The sequence below is a fragment of the Anarhichas minor genome, unplaced genomic scaffold (assembly GCF_050575085.1).
Source record: "Anarhichas minor isolate MPS153535 unplaced genomic scaffold, ASM5057508v1 ptg000022l, whole genome shotgun sequence".
Taxonomy (NCBI): Eukaryota; Metazoa; Chordata; class Actinopteri; order Perciformes; family Anarhichadidae; genus Anarhichas; species Anarhichas minor.
Genome location: NW_027466468.1, coordinates 2,447,765 through 2,460,217, shown reverse-complemented (window position 1 = coordinate 2,460,217; position 12,453 = coordinate 2,447,765). Strand labels below are relative to the sequence as shown.

The window sequence follows — 12,453 nt, the reverse complement described above, 5'->3', positions numbered from 1 at the left end:
AGATGCCACTCAGTATATAAAAAAAGGTATCTTTCTTACAATTATGGAGCCGGGGGGGGGGGGGGAGTATAAATCTTTGCTGTGGAATCTTCACAAGCAGAGCTCCATAAATGTGAACTTGTACCGAGCAGGAGACGTTGTTTGAGGTAAGGTTCTGTTTCCATCGAAAGGAAAAGCCAAGGTTATTTCTTTAGAGGTGAGGCCTTTTTTATTTTTCTCACAGAGCTCTCAATAGGTAAGCAAACACCCTCTAATCGCATGTATATTAAACACTCTCCTGCATACCTTTAAGTTGAGTGTTACTGACATTCATTCCATTGAACGAAATTGTAAGTAAAAGTCCTTTATTCCAAAGTTTACTACAGTAAAGGTATAGTATTATCATCAAAGTATGATCATCAAAATATAGCATTAATATAGCATTAAACAACTATTTGCCATGTAAAGACGTAGTGGAGTGATGTCTACCGTAGCAGCTGCTAGGTGCGGCTAAGCCCTCGCCATGTTGAGAGCAGAGACAGTCCCTCATCAAATATGTGCTCTGAATTTGGACTTTAGCCCATTTTAAGGGGAGACACCTCTGGCAAAAACAGTTTTTAATGCACTGGTCAATTTTGAGATTTTTGGCTAAATTCAGTTAATCCATAAATACAAATGTAGGTGTTTAAGGTTACCACACACTGTCTATTTACATCTGGAGATTTCTCCTAATTTCACAAATAGTTGACAAAAGATAATGCCTCCTTTGCATATTTACACACTTACAAAAAAGTGATTGTCTTGATGTAAATAATCAGCTGAAGGAGTTTCATGGTGATATCTTTTAGTCAAATGTTGTACCCTATTCACCTGTAGTGTCTTCAAAATGTATGTCATTTTACAATACACATCTTTAAAGGCACGTTATATTTCATTCTGAGCCAGCAGTCTCCACTTCAGTAGCTCTTACATACACCACATGTTCCTATCTATATTCTGAATGTTTTACTGAGGGGTTTGTTCATATATCATTCAGTCTTATTTACAGAACATTTTATTCCTAAAAACATGCAGAAAATTAATTTATTTTTCTGTCTGTTAACAGTATTTTCTGATTAATGGATTCATACAAAGATATATCCCTTTATGAAAACCTTTGGCTAATGTGTCAACAAAACAAAACAAGACTTCTGAACCTGGCTTCATCCAATGTTCATTACTCAAAATGTATGTTATTGGATTGTTATTATTGATGGACCTGGTCAGTCTAAATTTGGATGATTTAAACTACTTTGGGTACATCACATAATATTTGTTGATGAGTTTTCTATCTAAAATCTGAACCTGAAAAGTAACTAAAGCTGTCTCATCACTGAAGTTCTCTGAAATGCGATGAAGTTGAAATAGCTTAAGATGGAAATAGTCCAAAGAATAGAATCCCTCATATGAAAGACGTATGCCCCTATGATGAGGGTAGCAGGCAGATAATAGTTTGTGTTTAGGGTCATGGGCCTAAAAGGTTAGGAACCGCTGATAAAGATAACACAGCAGGGGCTTTGGAGGTATATGCATTGTATGTCACTTGTCCTTTTTTAAATGCATTACACTCGCTGCCTACAATCTGTGAGAATTTATATTTCTGGTGCAAATTGAAGGCTAACAGGCCTCTATGTGATACCACCAGCATCCTCCAAACCACATCCACGAGAGCACCAAAGACCATGGAGGGCCATGACACCATTAACTAAACGGGTTACGGGGTCAACCATCGCCCAATTTAGAGGTTCCCAAGCCTCAGACCAAGATGTGACGCCAAGGTGCTCCACGCACTTATCTGGGGAGTCCCTTTTCTGCAAGGGTAAGGCAAATGGCTGAGTCTTTGGTGGCATTCAACTTCTTGACCTTTGCGCCTTTAAGCGGCTTTGCTACTTCACCGCACTCTGATCAAAGTTAATAAGTGCTTCATATGTTAATGAAAATTGGTACTCCTCTTTGTGTTCCTACAGCTTTTTAATACCTATTATAGACTGAAACTTTTAATGGAGGTTTTAGGTCCCCCTGACAAGCCCATTTCAGAGAGTGACTACACAGATACAAGGCTAAGCTAAGACCAGAGAGTCACTGCTCAGTGGAGGAACCTTACACGGGAGACCTTATTCTCCGGGAAGCAGCAGAAGATAAAGGCCATGGGATGAGTGGCTGCTTTAAAACCCACGTTCAAGTCCGCGCAGGGCTAATTACCGCACGCCATCACATTTGAGAGGGTTTAGTTAATCAAGGGGGCTCTCTCTTTTTTTCCTCCTATAGTCGAGGAATAACACACTTAAAACCATTTAATGCCGCCAGGATTGCGTCCCGTTTAATTCACGGCGCTTTCACATAAGTGGGGTAAATTTAAGCCACCCCGACATTAGTTTTAAATAGATCTAATGAAGGGAGGGATCATGGGGAAAATGGCTACACCTGATGATTGCACACAACTTGCCACCGAGGAAAAAAAAGAAAAGAAATTTGGATAGTACATCGTTTAGGTCTTAGGAGGCAATGGGAGACTTAGCTTCTCTAAGCTTAGATAGCAAAGTAATAGAAAAGAATCTGACTAGTAAGGCTTGTGTATGACAAGGAACAGATTACCAGTCCCTTCAAAAAAAGTAGTATTTGACATTTGGGATTGCTATTTAGTGTTGACTTTGTTCATAAACATGGAAGGGAGATTTGAGGCCCAGTTCCTGACACGGTTTTAACCGAAACAATGGAAATATCAAACAGCTCTGACAAGGTGCTTTGAAGATTTTCACAAGTTGTACTTTTCCCCCCCCTTTTCTAGCTGTAGCCACCAGTGTGTACTCCAACATCTATTTCATAGCTACTGGGTTATTACAAGACCATACGTTCCACTTTGAAGTTTGGGTACATTACGACGGAGACAGAGGGTAGAGCCAACGAAGCATCGCCGGTAATTGCAATTTCCGAACAATTGCGCCGTTCAACTTTTCCCGGAGAACAAAAGGAAAGCGTTATTGATACGATTACCGGGGCATAGCCTACCTTGAAACATGAAAGATTTGTTTTTCTCCAATAATGTAATCCCACGAGGCACATCAGTTTAGAAGTGTGAAGAAATAATTCTAAACAATTTCCCCTTTGAAAGGAGAAAGAGGAGGCAGGCATTCAAAGCATCGGCCCTTCATTAAAAAGTCAAATTTATGGCATTCGTGCGCCAGTAAGAGTGGGGGAGGGGGGGGACACCTGGGGTAGTGGAAGCCACGTGTGCTAGGAAGAGGTGGGGGTGGGGGAGTCAGGGGGGGGGAGGGGGAAGGGAGGCGGGACAAGTCTGTCATCTTCACACTGTAACCTGGAGCAGACCACAAATTAGCTCCTGTGATGGCAAGGTGTGACCGAAAATGAAACAAACACACAAAGAAGCAGTCTAATTGAATCGGAGTTCAAAGGGGGCTCGGGCGCACTTGGCGCCGCCGTGGCGCTTTCATAGTGCTGGACCTCCGAGCGGCAGCAGGTGCTGCCGAGGCGCTCACAGAGCCTCAGCGCCGGCACAAAAAAGGGAAGCGCCGGTGCATTGGGCGCCGCCGTAACGCACGCCTTTCGCAAACGCACCGCCACAGAGGGAGCGCCAGCGTCGGTGCCGATGCCAACTCCCTCTCCCAGATCAAACCACTGCTCTTGGGTTGTTTTCTGGGATCAAATATCAGAATGGATGGCTTCAACTCATCGGCAGCGATGCGGGAGAAAGCGTCGCCATCGGACACAAGTCCTGCCAGGTCTGATTTGAACATGTTGAGGAATTTTTATTAGAAGCCATTAGCAGGAGTTTAACTTAGTTTTGATGCTCGGCAGACAACATATTGTCGCACAGGTAAAAAACACACACACACACACACACCTTTGCTGCAGAAGTACTCCATGTCTTCACAGCTCATGTTCTCTGCCTCAAACTCGGCAGAGAAGTTCTCCTCCGCCGAGAACTCGTCTTTGGCCAAGAGCTCGTTCTCCTCGGAGACGCACTCCTCCTCCTCTTCCTCCAGGCCATCCTCCAGAGGACCTGAGGGAACACACAAACACACACACACATGAATACACACACACACACAAACACACAAGGAAGATGTTCAGCAGTTTCATCACATCCTTCAGGCTCTCTCTCTAAAAAAAAAAACTCCTTCTACTTGGTTCTTTTGTTGAGATACCGCAAATGTAGATGCAACTCAAAGAGCAGCACAGCACTGCACGGTCTATACGCTCCATGTTCAGACACACAGCATAGACAAAGATAAGGCTGTGTCAATAAAGAATATTACTTTGCCATAATATTCCACAAAGGTCCTTCCATTATAGCTATTGAAAAAGCCCTTCGAGACTGAAAAAAACCCCCGCTGACTTGCAGCCAAGGTGAGCGCTGATGTTAATCCGCTACACCTGCAAAACAAAACCTCACACAGACGGAGGGAGGGCAGGAAAATAAAGAAAAAGAAGAAAAGTTCCTTTTCCAGACTTTTCATCCAGGCATCAGCCAGGGAGGAGGGAAGAAAATACTTTTATTAATTTGTTAGCCTTATCACAGGGTACAATGTTGATTTTCCATTTACATTCCGTGCCTCCGGGTAATACACCAGTGCAATCTTAAAGGAGACACTTTTCCGTGTGATTAATGTTTTCCCCCCCTCTGTGCAATATTATTTCTTTAAAATCTAAATGATTCCGGAGTTTCGCTCGTAGCTGTACATCTCTTTTCCCCATTTGCATATTACCATTTTTTGCTTCAATCAAGGGCGCTGATGGAATTACCGTACTGCTACCTGGGATTGTATTAGTTCTGAGAAACATCTCATCCGGCATTTGAATGTTATTAAGATAATGTGCATCCGCCGCACCTCTCCTTCCCCCACCACAACACGCCTGCACGTGAATTACCACGGCGAAGGAGTTGAAGGTTAGTTTATGTTATGAAATAATACGTGAAAACCTGCGTCATTTTCTTAAAAAAAATCAAAAGTGCTGCCAGATGTGGACGCTGTCTTGCCTGTCACACGTGCGCTTCGCTTGCAGCCTCTCGTGCATCACCCCGGAGCTCAAACAGAGCGCGCCGACATCCTCTCGACACCTTCCAACGTGTTTGTTCTATTGTAGCGCGAGCGAGGCCCCCTCAGCTCTAATAAAGCAGTCATTTCAGTTCAGAAAGCGGGGCCTCTCCTGTTTCTCTTTCTTCCCCCGCACCGAGCCTCATAAAAGACCCCCCCGATGTCCGCAAAAGCGCTTGCTCTTTTCATTAGTCTTATAAATTACCCCTTTGTAGAAAGCAGCACATCTGCAGGAAGCCCCGGACATGAAAAGAATTAGCGCACAGATCTCCTAATAGACACTGCGGAGGCAGAGAAGGAGTGGCGCTTTTCAAATTAGGATACAGTTTTATGATCTTATCCGGCGCCTTCTGCTGATTTCGCCGAGGAGCGAAGCGAGGCGTGAAGTGACTCCATGAGGCGACCATCGCTCAAGATGATGCCGGGAGATAAATATCGCTGCATCAAGGGGAGATTGTATGACTGGCGTTAAAAAAAAAAAAAAGCTCCTGCCAAGGCAATTGAGGACAGTGCGAGGAGAAACGCGTTTCTATACACACGCACACACACACACACACACACTCTGTACACATTCCATTACACAGCTGAATAAGAACTGTGTGTACAACTAAACGATTCTTCCTCTGTTGCCGGCAAATACAGCAGCACCATTGCACCGCAGAAAATAGACCTACAGTGTCGTGCGATAATAAGGGTAAAGGGAGATTAAAGATAAACTTCATGGTCAATAAGACACAAAGATTAGGGAGATAAGATGAGATAGAATTGAGGTTTAATAGACTCGGAATAAGGGCATCTCACTTCCCCACTCTAGCAGATAGTAACTAAATGGAGCTTTTTCAAAGCGATAGAGACACCGGAGGCCTTGCTGAATATGGAAAAATGAAACACTCCAACCCAGTCTGAGACATTAAGTGGGGGGGCTGAAAGCTACTTCCCGGGCTCGGCGTAGATTAACAAAGTTTGTGAGCATTCTCACATGTTTAGTTTATTATACAGTATTCCTTGCATGGAGAGACCTGAAATTATTTCAGAGACAGCAATGATAAGAATAATGACTTTCTAAACGACCAGCACCACACTCCTAACTCATTTTCTGATAGTGGCGTCCCCCCCCCCCCCCCCCCCGCTATATTTAGTTGTGTACTGTTTAAAATCCTGTCACATTCGCCCGTGTGACCCGCGCCTCTTGGTGCATTTCTATAGGGTCCGCTGACGAACTGGGCCCCGATGGAATGTGTGCGGCCTCACCCTCTTATCAGGCCCTCACTCTGGAGTTCAGATGGCCAATGACACCGCAGGGAGAGCGTCGGCGTTTCTACGCCGCCCCGGAAAACAACACAGTCCGCCTTAAAATTGTTGCGCTCATTAAAACAGACTCAGAGTTCTGTTTAAAGCAGGGAGCTTTACATGAGAGGTGATTCTGGATGCAAACACAGTGTTTTGGAAACTTACTTGGGAACCTCTTGGTAGTCTTGTCACTCATTGAGTCTGTCTTGTCCGTGTGATATAATCTATACAAACCCTGCTTTGCACCATGTGGGCGTCTTCAACTGTTCCACTGTTTACAAAAGAAAAGCCAAGTCGCCATTGATGGCAGCTGTTTTCAAGTTTGAAATACGAATCCAAGCTTTCAAAACATCATCAAACATACATCAGTTACATTTCTGAAAACCTCCTCTGAACAAAACTATTTTGATAATTGATTGATCAAGAAATTGTCCTTGAGGCAGCAGAAATGGCAGCGTCTCAAATGTCATTATTTTCTGGACATTTGGAGAAGATGTCTCCTTGCACATCCCTGAACAGGCGGTTCCCAACTTGGAACCCCAAGAGATCCTAAATATCTGAGGCTAGGGACGAACCAATGCAACTTCATCAGTCTTAATACCGATACTGATAACTGGGGTTTGGACATCGTCCGATACCGAGTACCGATCCGATACCAGTGTTTACCTATCAAGCTGTATGCCTCACTGTGTGGAAGTGACTGGGATTATTGTTTAATGTGTAAAGCAACATCATAACTTTCATTACTTTGTCGAACAAAATGTCACAAATAAATATATAGATATAAATGTACTGAATTATGTATTATTATAATAAACCCTACAGAGGCAACTTGGTAAAAAATTAACAGGAATTGCAATTTAAGTGTAAACCTCTTTTAATGCAGCAACAAGTTCCAGTATATAATTATAAAAACATATAATTAAATTGAATAAATCGACTCCATTCTCACGGACACCCGATCCAGCTGTTTGAGTCAGTATCGGCCTGATATTAGCATTAGTGCCTCTGTATCCAAGGCGGTCCCATGATGAGGCTAAAATGCTAATTAATTCTAAATACATATAAATGTTTCTGTTACATAAACAGTATGTTTCAAATATAACTTCCTGTGGTGTTTTTTCCTCCTCAAATTCTAAATCCTAGAACATACTCAGATGTCCGTAGCCTGACGAGTGTCACAAGTGGACATGTGTTTGAAACCACTCGACTAAACAATCAATCAACCTGGAAAATAATCATCGGATAAATAAAGAAAATAATCATCAGTCGCTGTCCCACAATGCTCATCCTCTCCCTGAAGTCCAGGTCGGACCACCAAGTGCTAATACACAAGCTTGACTTTGTAGAGAAAAGGGCTCGGTTTGCTAGCCCTCCGCCCCGAGCGGTATCATCCGCGTTCATCGGGCTCTTCCTCCGCCGACCAGAGAGGAGAAATCTCAGCTCCCTGTTCAAACAGTCGTGCAGCCAGGAGCAGCCAATGCTAATAGAGACATTGGTGGCTGAATGCAAGGCCTGATCACAGTGGCTCTTTTGTTCGTGGCGTGGCCTCTGTCTGATAGGGATCGGCCATGCGGAGTGGAGCTCCGGAGAGGGATATGGTAATGCCCCCGCTGAGTCTATAAAATGGGGTGATACGCTGAGACCATATGATGGACAGAGGATTAATGAGTCACAGAGGGAGAGAGGACGAGGACAGAGGTGGTGGAATGAGCATATCTTACGGGAGAAAACTAAAAACCCCCACAGATATGCCAACCTTGCCTCCGAAACTCACAAAATAAGACAAATATGTGTGTGCAAAAGTGCACGAGCGTCTGCTTATTTCATGGCCACGCTTTTATTTATTTATTTTTTTCAATGTGTGGAGCTTGTGGCCGGGCTGTGATAGCGATACCTCGCATTATCAGCGGGCTCCACAGTGCGATGCGTGGATCACAAACCCAGCCTCCTCTATAGCTCCCTAATTAGAGGTGAGGTAATTGAATCTGACAGAACAAAGCGGCAGATCTCTATAAGCATGGAAATCTTTTTTTGCTCCCACCTATACAGTTTTGCATCCAAAAGGTCCATTGAAAATGTGTCCAAGCTGGCCTGGGGGATAAAACGCAGCACCTGAGACTAAACATGAATGCATAATGCAGCCCGAAAAAAAAGAAAGAAAAAAAAAATCCAACAGGGCCACACGGCTCAACCCTCTGCCAACTGCACTCCCTGTGACTGGTCCTTTTGTGCCAACACTGATACTGGGGCCTTCCTCGCTTACAGGGCGAACACACACACACACACACACACACACACACACACACCGCAGGACCCTTCAAACTTCTGCAGGGAGGAAGTGTAGACTTTGTCTCAAGTTGCAAGTAGCTGTGCGTGGCGAGGGCCAGGTACAGGCTTAGATTGCACATTTATGCTGCGTGTTTACCTCCACAGCTGGAGAAAAAACACACGTGGAAATAGAAAAAAAAAAACATTTTTCTCTCATCTTGCACAAAGGATTGGAAAGGCTGAGAGAGAGAGCGAGAGAGAGAGAGAGAGAGAGAGAGAGAGAGAGCGAGGGGGAGGAAGTGGAGAGAGGCGAGGAGAGACTGGGGGCCATCCTCTCTCCTCAGCTCTAATGACCTTTGGGAAGCAGAGGGCTCCCTCAGCCTTGGAGGAGTCTTAGTGTATATGTTACAGGGCTCAAGCCTCTAATTTAATCCTTGATCACTGTAATGAAATAGATACCATTTGTGCAACACTTAATAGCTTAATATGCTACAGGAACCCTCAAAGGAATTTCCCATTTCTAACATCTTTTTTTTTTTTTTTCACACTGCGTAAATGTTTTTCCAAGTTGTACGCTGTGATCAAACTAAATGTGGAGCTAAAGCCGTAGCACGATTCAAAAGTAAATTACCGTTTGTATTTTGTCTGTGAATGTGTGTGTGTGTGTGTGTGTGTGTGTGTGTGTGTGTGTGTGTGTGCGCGCTGGGAGGAGTGCGGCGGCAGCTTCAGTGGAGACTGATGTGTTCTCAGAGCCCGCAGCCTGTGACCAAGAATAAGCGATGGCATTGTTTAACTTGATTTTCCGGTTGCTAAGCAATGTAATTCTCCTGATTAGAAATGGCTGCCTTCCTAAATTCGGGCACTTACAATTCAACAGTCAACAAAACGGCTTGAAAACTCAGCACCACGAACGCTCTTCTGGAAATTTGCCGGTTGAAAAGGGAGGGTGTGTGTGTGTGTGTAAATGTGTTCACATCCTTGTAAGACACACACGCGTTTGAACGTACACACTGTTCTGTGAGGCTGCAGCGCCCGCAGAGATGACAAGGTGTCTAAAAGCGATCCGATGACGTCATGCGTCTAGATGGCCCACTAAAGTTTACATTACGCTTTCATGCAGTCAGACGGAGACACACCCATCGGCTGAGGAACAGAAAAAGACAATATCACTGTCTGCGTGTTGCCCAGATGCAGAATAATATCAGTCCTCTGAAACAAGGACTATTTCTGTCCGCATCTCACCAAAAACACAATCGTGGTCGCGCATCTTAGTCCAATCAGACGCGACGTTGGATCCCAGCGTGTTCTGCGGAGTCGCTGGAAGTCCTGTGTTGTCGCGCCCGGCGTCTCTGTCTGGACCGTTGAAGGGGAATAACGCGCTCTCACTTCTTTATCCAACGAGTTGGAATTGGAACGGCATGAAAACATGCTGGCATTTGACTATGCCATTAAAATGCTGGAGGCACCTCTGAGCGTGCCCGAGGGCCTCAGCAGATGCCAGCCAGTTTCTCTGTGGAGTTCGCCGGGTTTCCCGCCTCACTCCGCCGCCTCCACTCGCCATCTCTGGAGCCTTTTGCAGAGACGCGCGTCCAAGTGGACGCTTGGTGCAACGCCATAAAAGTCACAAAGCCCGATCTCTTGCAGATTTAAAAAATGCTTGTTAAAATGGCCGCTCCGCTGCGTTCAAGCGTCCTCCGCCCTTCCAGTAACATCTCCTCCGGCTGAGTGATTTATTAGTGTCATTCTGCTACTTATAGGAAATAAAAGTTAACCATGTGCCTGTACACCGGACGTGACAGCTGAAACAAAGCGGGTAAAATATGTGCGGCCTTAATTACGGGTTTATAAGCGAGCTTTTTCCACCAGAACGTTCACTTTTAATGAAGCCATTGAGTGAGCTCCTCCAGGGAGCTATCATGGTTAAGTGGGGGCATCCATCTTCAGCCATTGGCTCGTCTGCAAGACGAGCGGAGGCTCCGTCTGCGGCCGCGCCTCACCTCATATTGGCTCACTTTATCTCCACTAAGTAAAGTCTTGTTGGACGGCGCTAAAAGTGGCCGAGGAAACTACTTTTCTTCCAGTGAAGGGCCATGACGAGGATGAGAGACCCGTTGCCGTGTCTTAAGATGTTTAACCTCACACACACACACAAAAAGGCATCATACTCGTAACAATCAGTGGCCGGCGAGTTGCTGAAATAGCAACGTTGTGAACGCTGCTTCTGCAACAATTAGCTTTTAGTCGAGCGGCATTTCAAAGAATTTAATTGGGGAGCCTTCAGAAAAAGAAAAAAAAAACTGATTACTGTATCAAATAATGTAGATAAAACAATATTTTCCCATCAAGGAATTTCTATGAAATGGATATATCTAAGATGTCAATTTCATTCCAGTATTATGAAGGATGTGTGTGTGTGTGTGTGTGGGGGGGGTGGGGGGGGGGGGGGGGGGGGGGTTGCCTTTTGCAATAAATTCTTCATTAATTCAATTCTAATTTTCCTCTAGTTCCTATTTCTACTATTGATAGTTCCACTTCTTAATACCTCGGATAAGGGGGGGGGGGGACTCAGTGGAGACTGCGGGCAGCAGATAGGATCTAAATATTACCAATGCCAAAAGAAGTGTGAAGTCTGATGAACATTTCAAAAGAACAATTCTTTATGGATCAGCTCAATCTTTTCCACTTTTTAATTAAAAGTAAAGAAAATAGAAGTTAATTATCCTGTAAAGATTAGCTGGTGGGCATCTTTCTGTAAATTAGTTCTAATTAAAAGGAAATTGTCAAATGACATTCAAAGCACTGTCCTTTAAAACACACAGACCGAGATGGGCTCCCCCCCTCCCCCCCTCAGCCTCCCTCCTAATTCTTGATCTGTCCATGTGAAGCTTCTTGCAGGAAGATTAGGATTCTGCCAGTGCTTCAGACAGCACACACACACACACACTCTCTCTCCCAGCTCCCTGGGTAGCAGGCCTCTAGCACCACTGTGAAATACTGCTGCATCAATGGGGAGCTAGTGGCTGCTGGAGATAAATACTCGTCATTGATAAATGATTGCACTGATTAGCTGCTTGGAATCAGGCTGTTACATCGGGTTCATGTTGTTTTTTTTGTTGTTTTTATGAAATATCTGATATAGGTCATGTGCTCCAGTCCAGTGTAAAATACTCTCGAAAACCTGCAGTTTTATTTCTTCATCTCCCAGAACCCGAGATGACAAATTGAAATGACAAATTTCCTGTTTTGTGTGACTCTAACTACAAGACATTCATTTTCCTTTTAATGCGAGACGAGTAAAGTTGGCAAATCCTCACATTTGAGAAGCTGCAACCAAAGAACGTTTGAAGTTGTTTTTGCTTGAGAAAACGCTTAATATGTCAAACCAGTTACATTCATTTCCTGCCGATCAATCGATCCACTAATCGTTTAACCTCCTCAACATCCTCATCAGCCTCCATTACGAGGCAACGCCTTCAGCTTGCACGACACTTTTCCTGCTACCAAAAACAAAAGAATCACAACAAGCACGACGCATGAACACACACACACACACCACACACACACACACACACACACACACACACACAGAGGCATTTTACCAAACCTCCTCTCTCATCACTTCACAAATAAATGATGCATCAGACTGCCTCTTCTCTGTGTGCGTACTGTATGGCTTTCATCTGATTTCGTGCAGATTTCATCAGCCGTCGTCTAGCGAGGCTGTTACTCGCGTTGTGTCGAACCAGATTCCAGCAGTTGTGGTCGCGACAGAAGAGAGAGAGAGAGAGAGAGAGAGAGAGAGAAGAGAGGGAGGAAA

The 12,453-nt window shown here is 44.5% G+C and overlaps 1 protein-coding gene across 1 annotated transcript in view; it reads right to left on the bottom strand.

Moving 5' to 3' along the window:
- Positions 1 to 12,453, bottom strand: part of zfpm2a (zinc finger protein, FOG family member 2a) — a 117,656-nt gene that overhangs the window by 82,618 nt on the left and 22,585 nt on the right. The window contains exon 2 of the mRNA XM_076096573.1: positions 3,881 to 4,039. Within this exon, the coding sequence (XP_075952688.1) occupies positions 3,881 to 4,039 (159 nt within the window). The remainder of the gene's footprint in view (positions 1 to 3,880; positions 4,040 to 12,453) is intronic.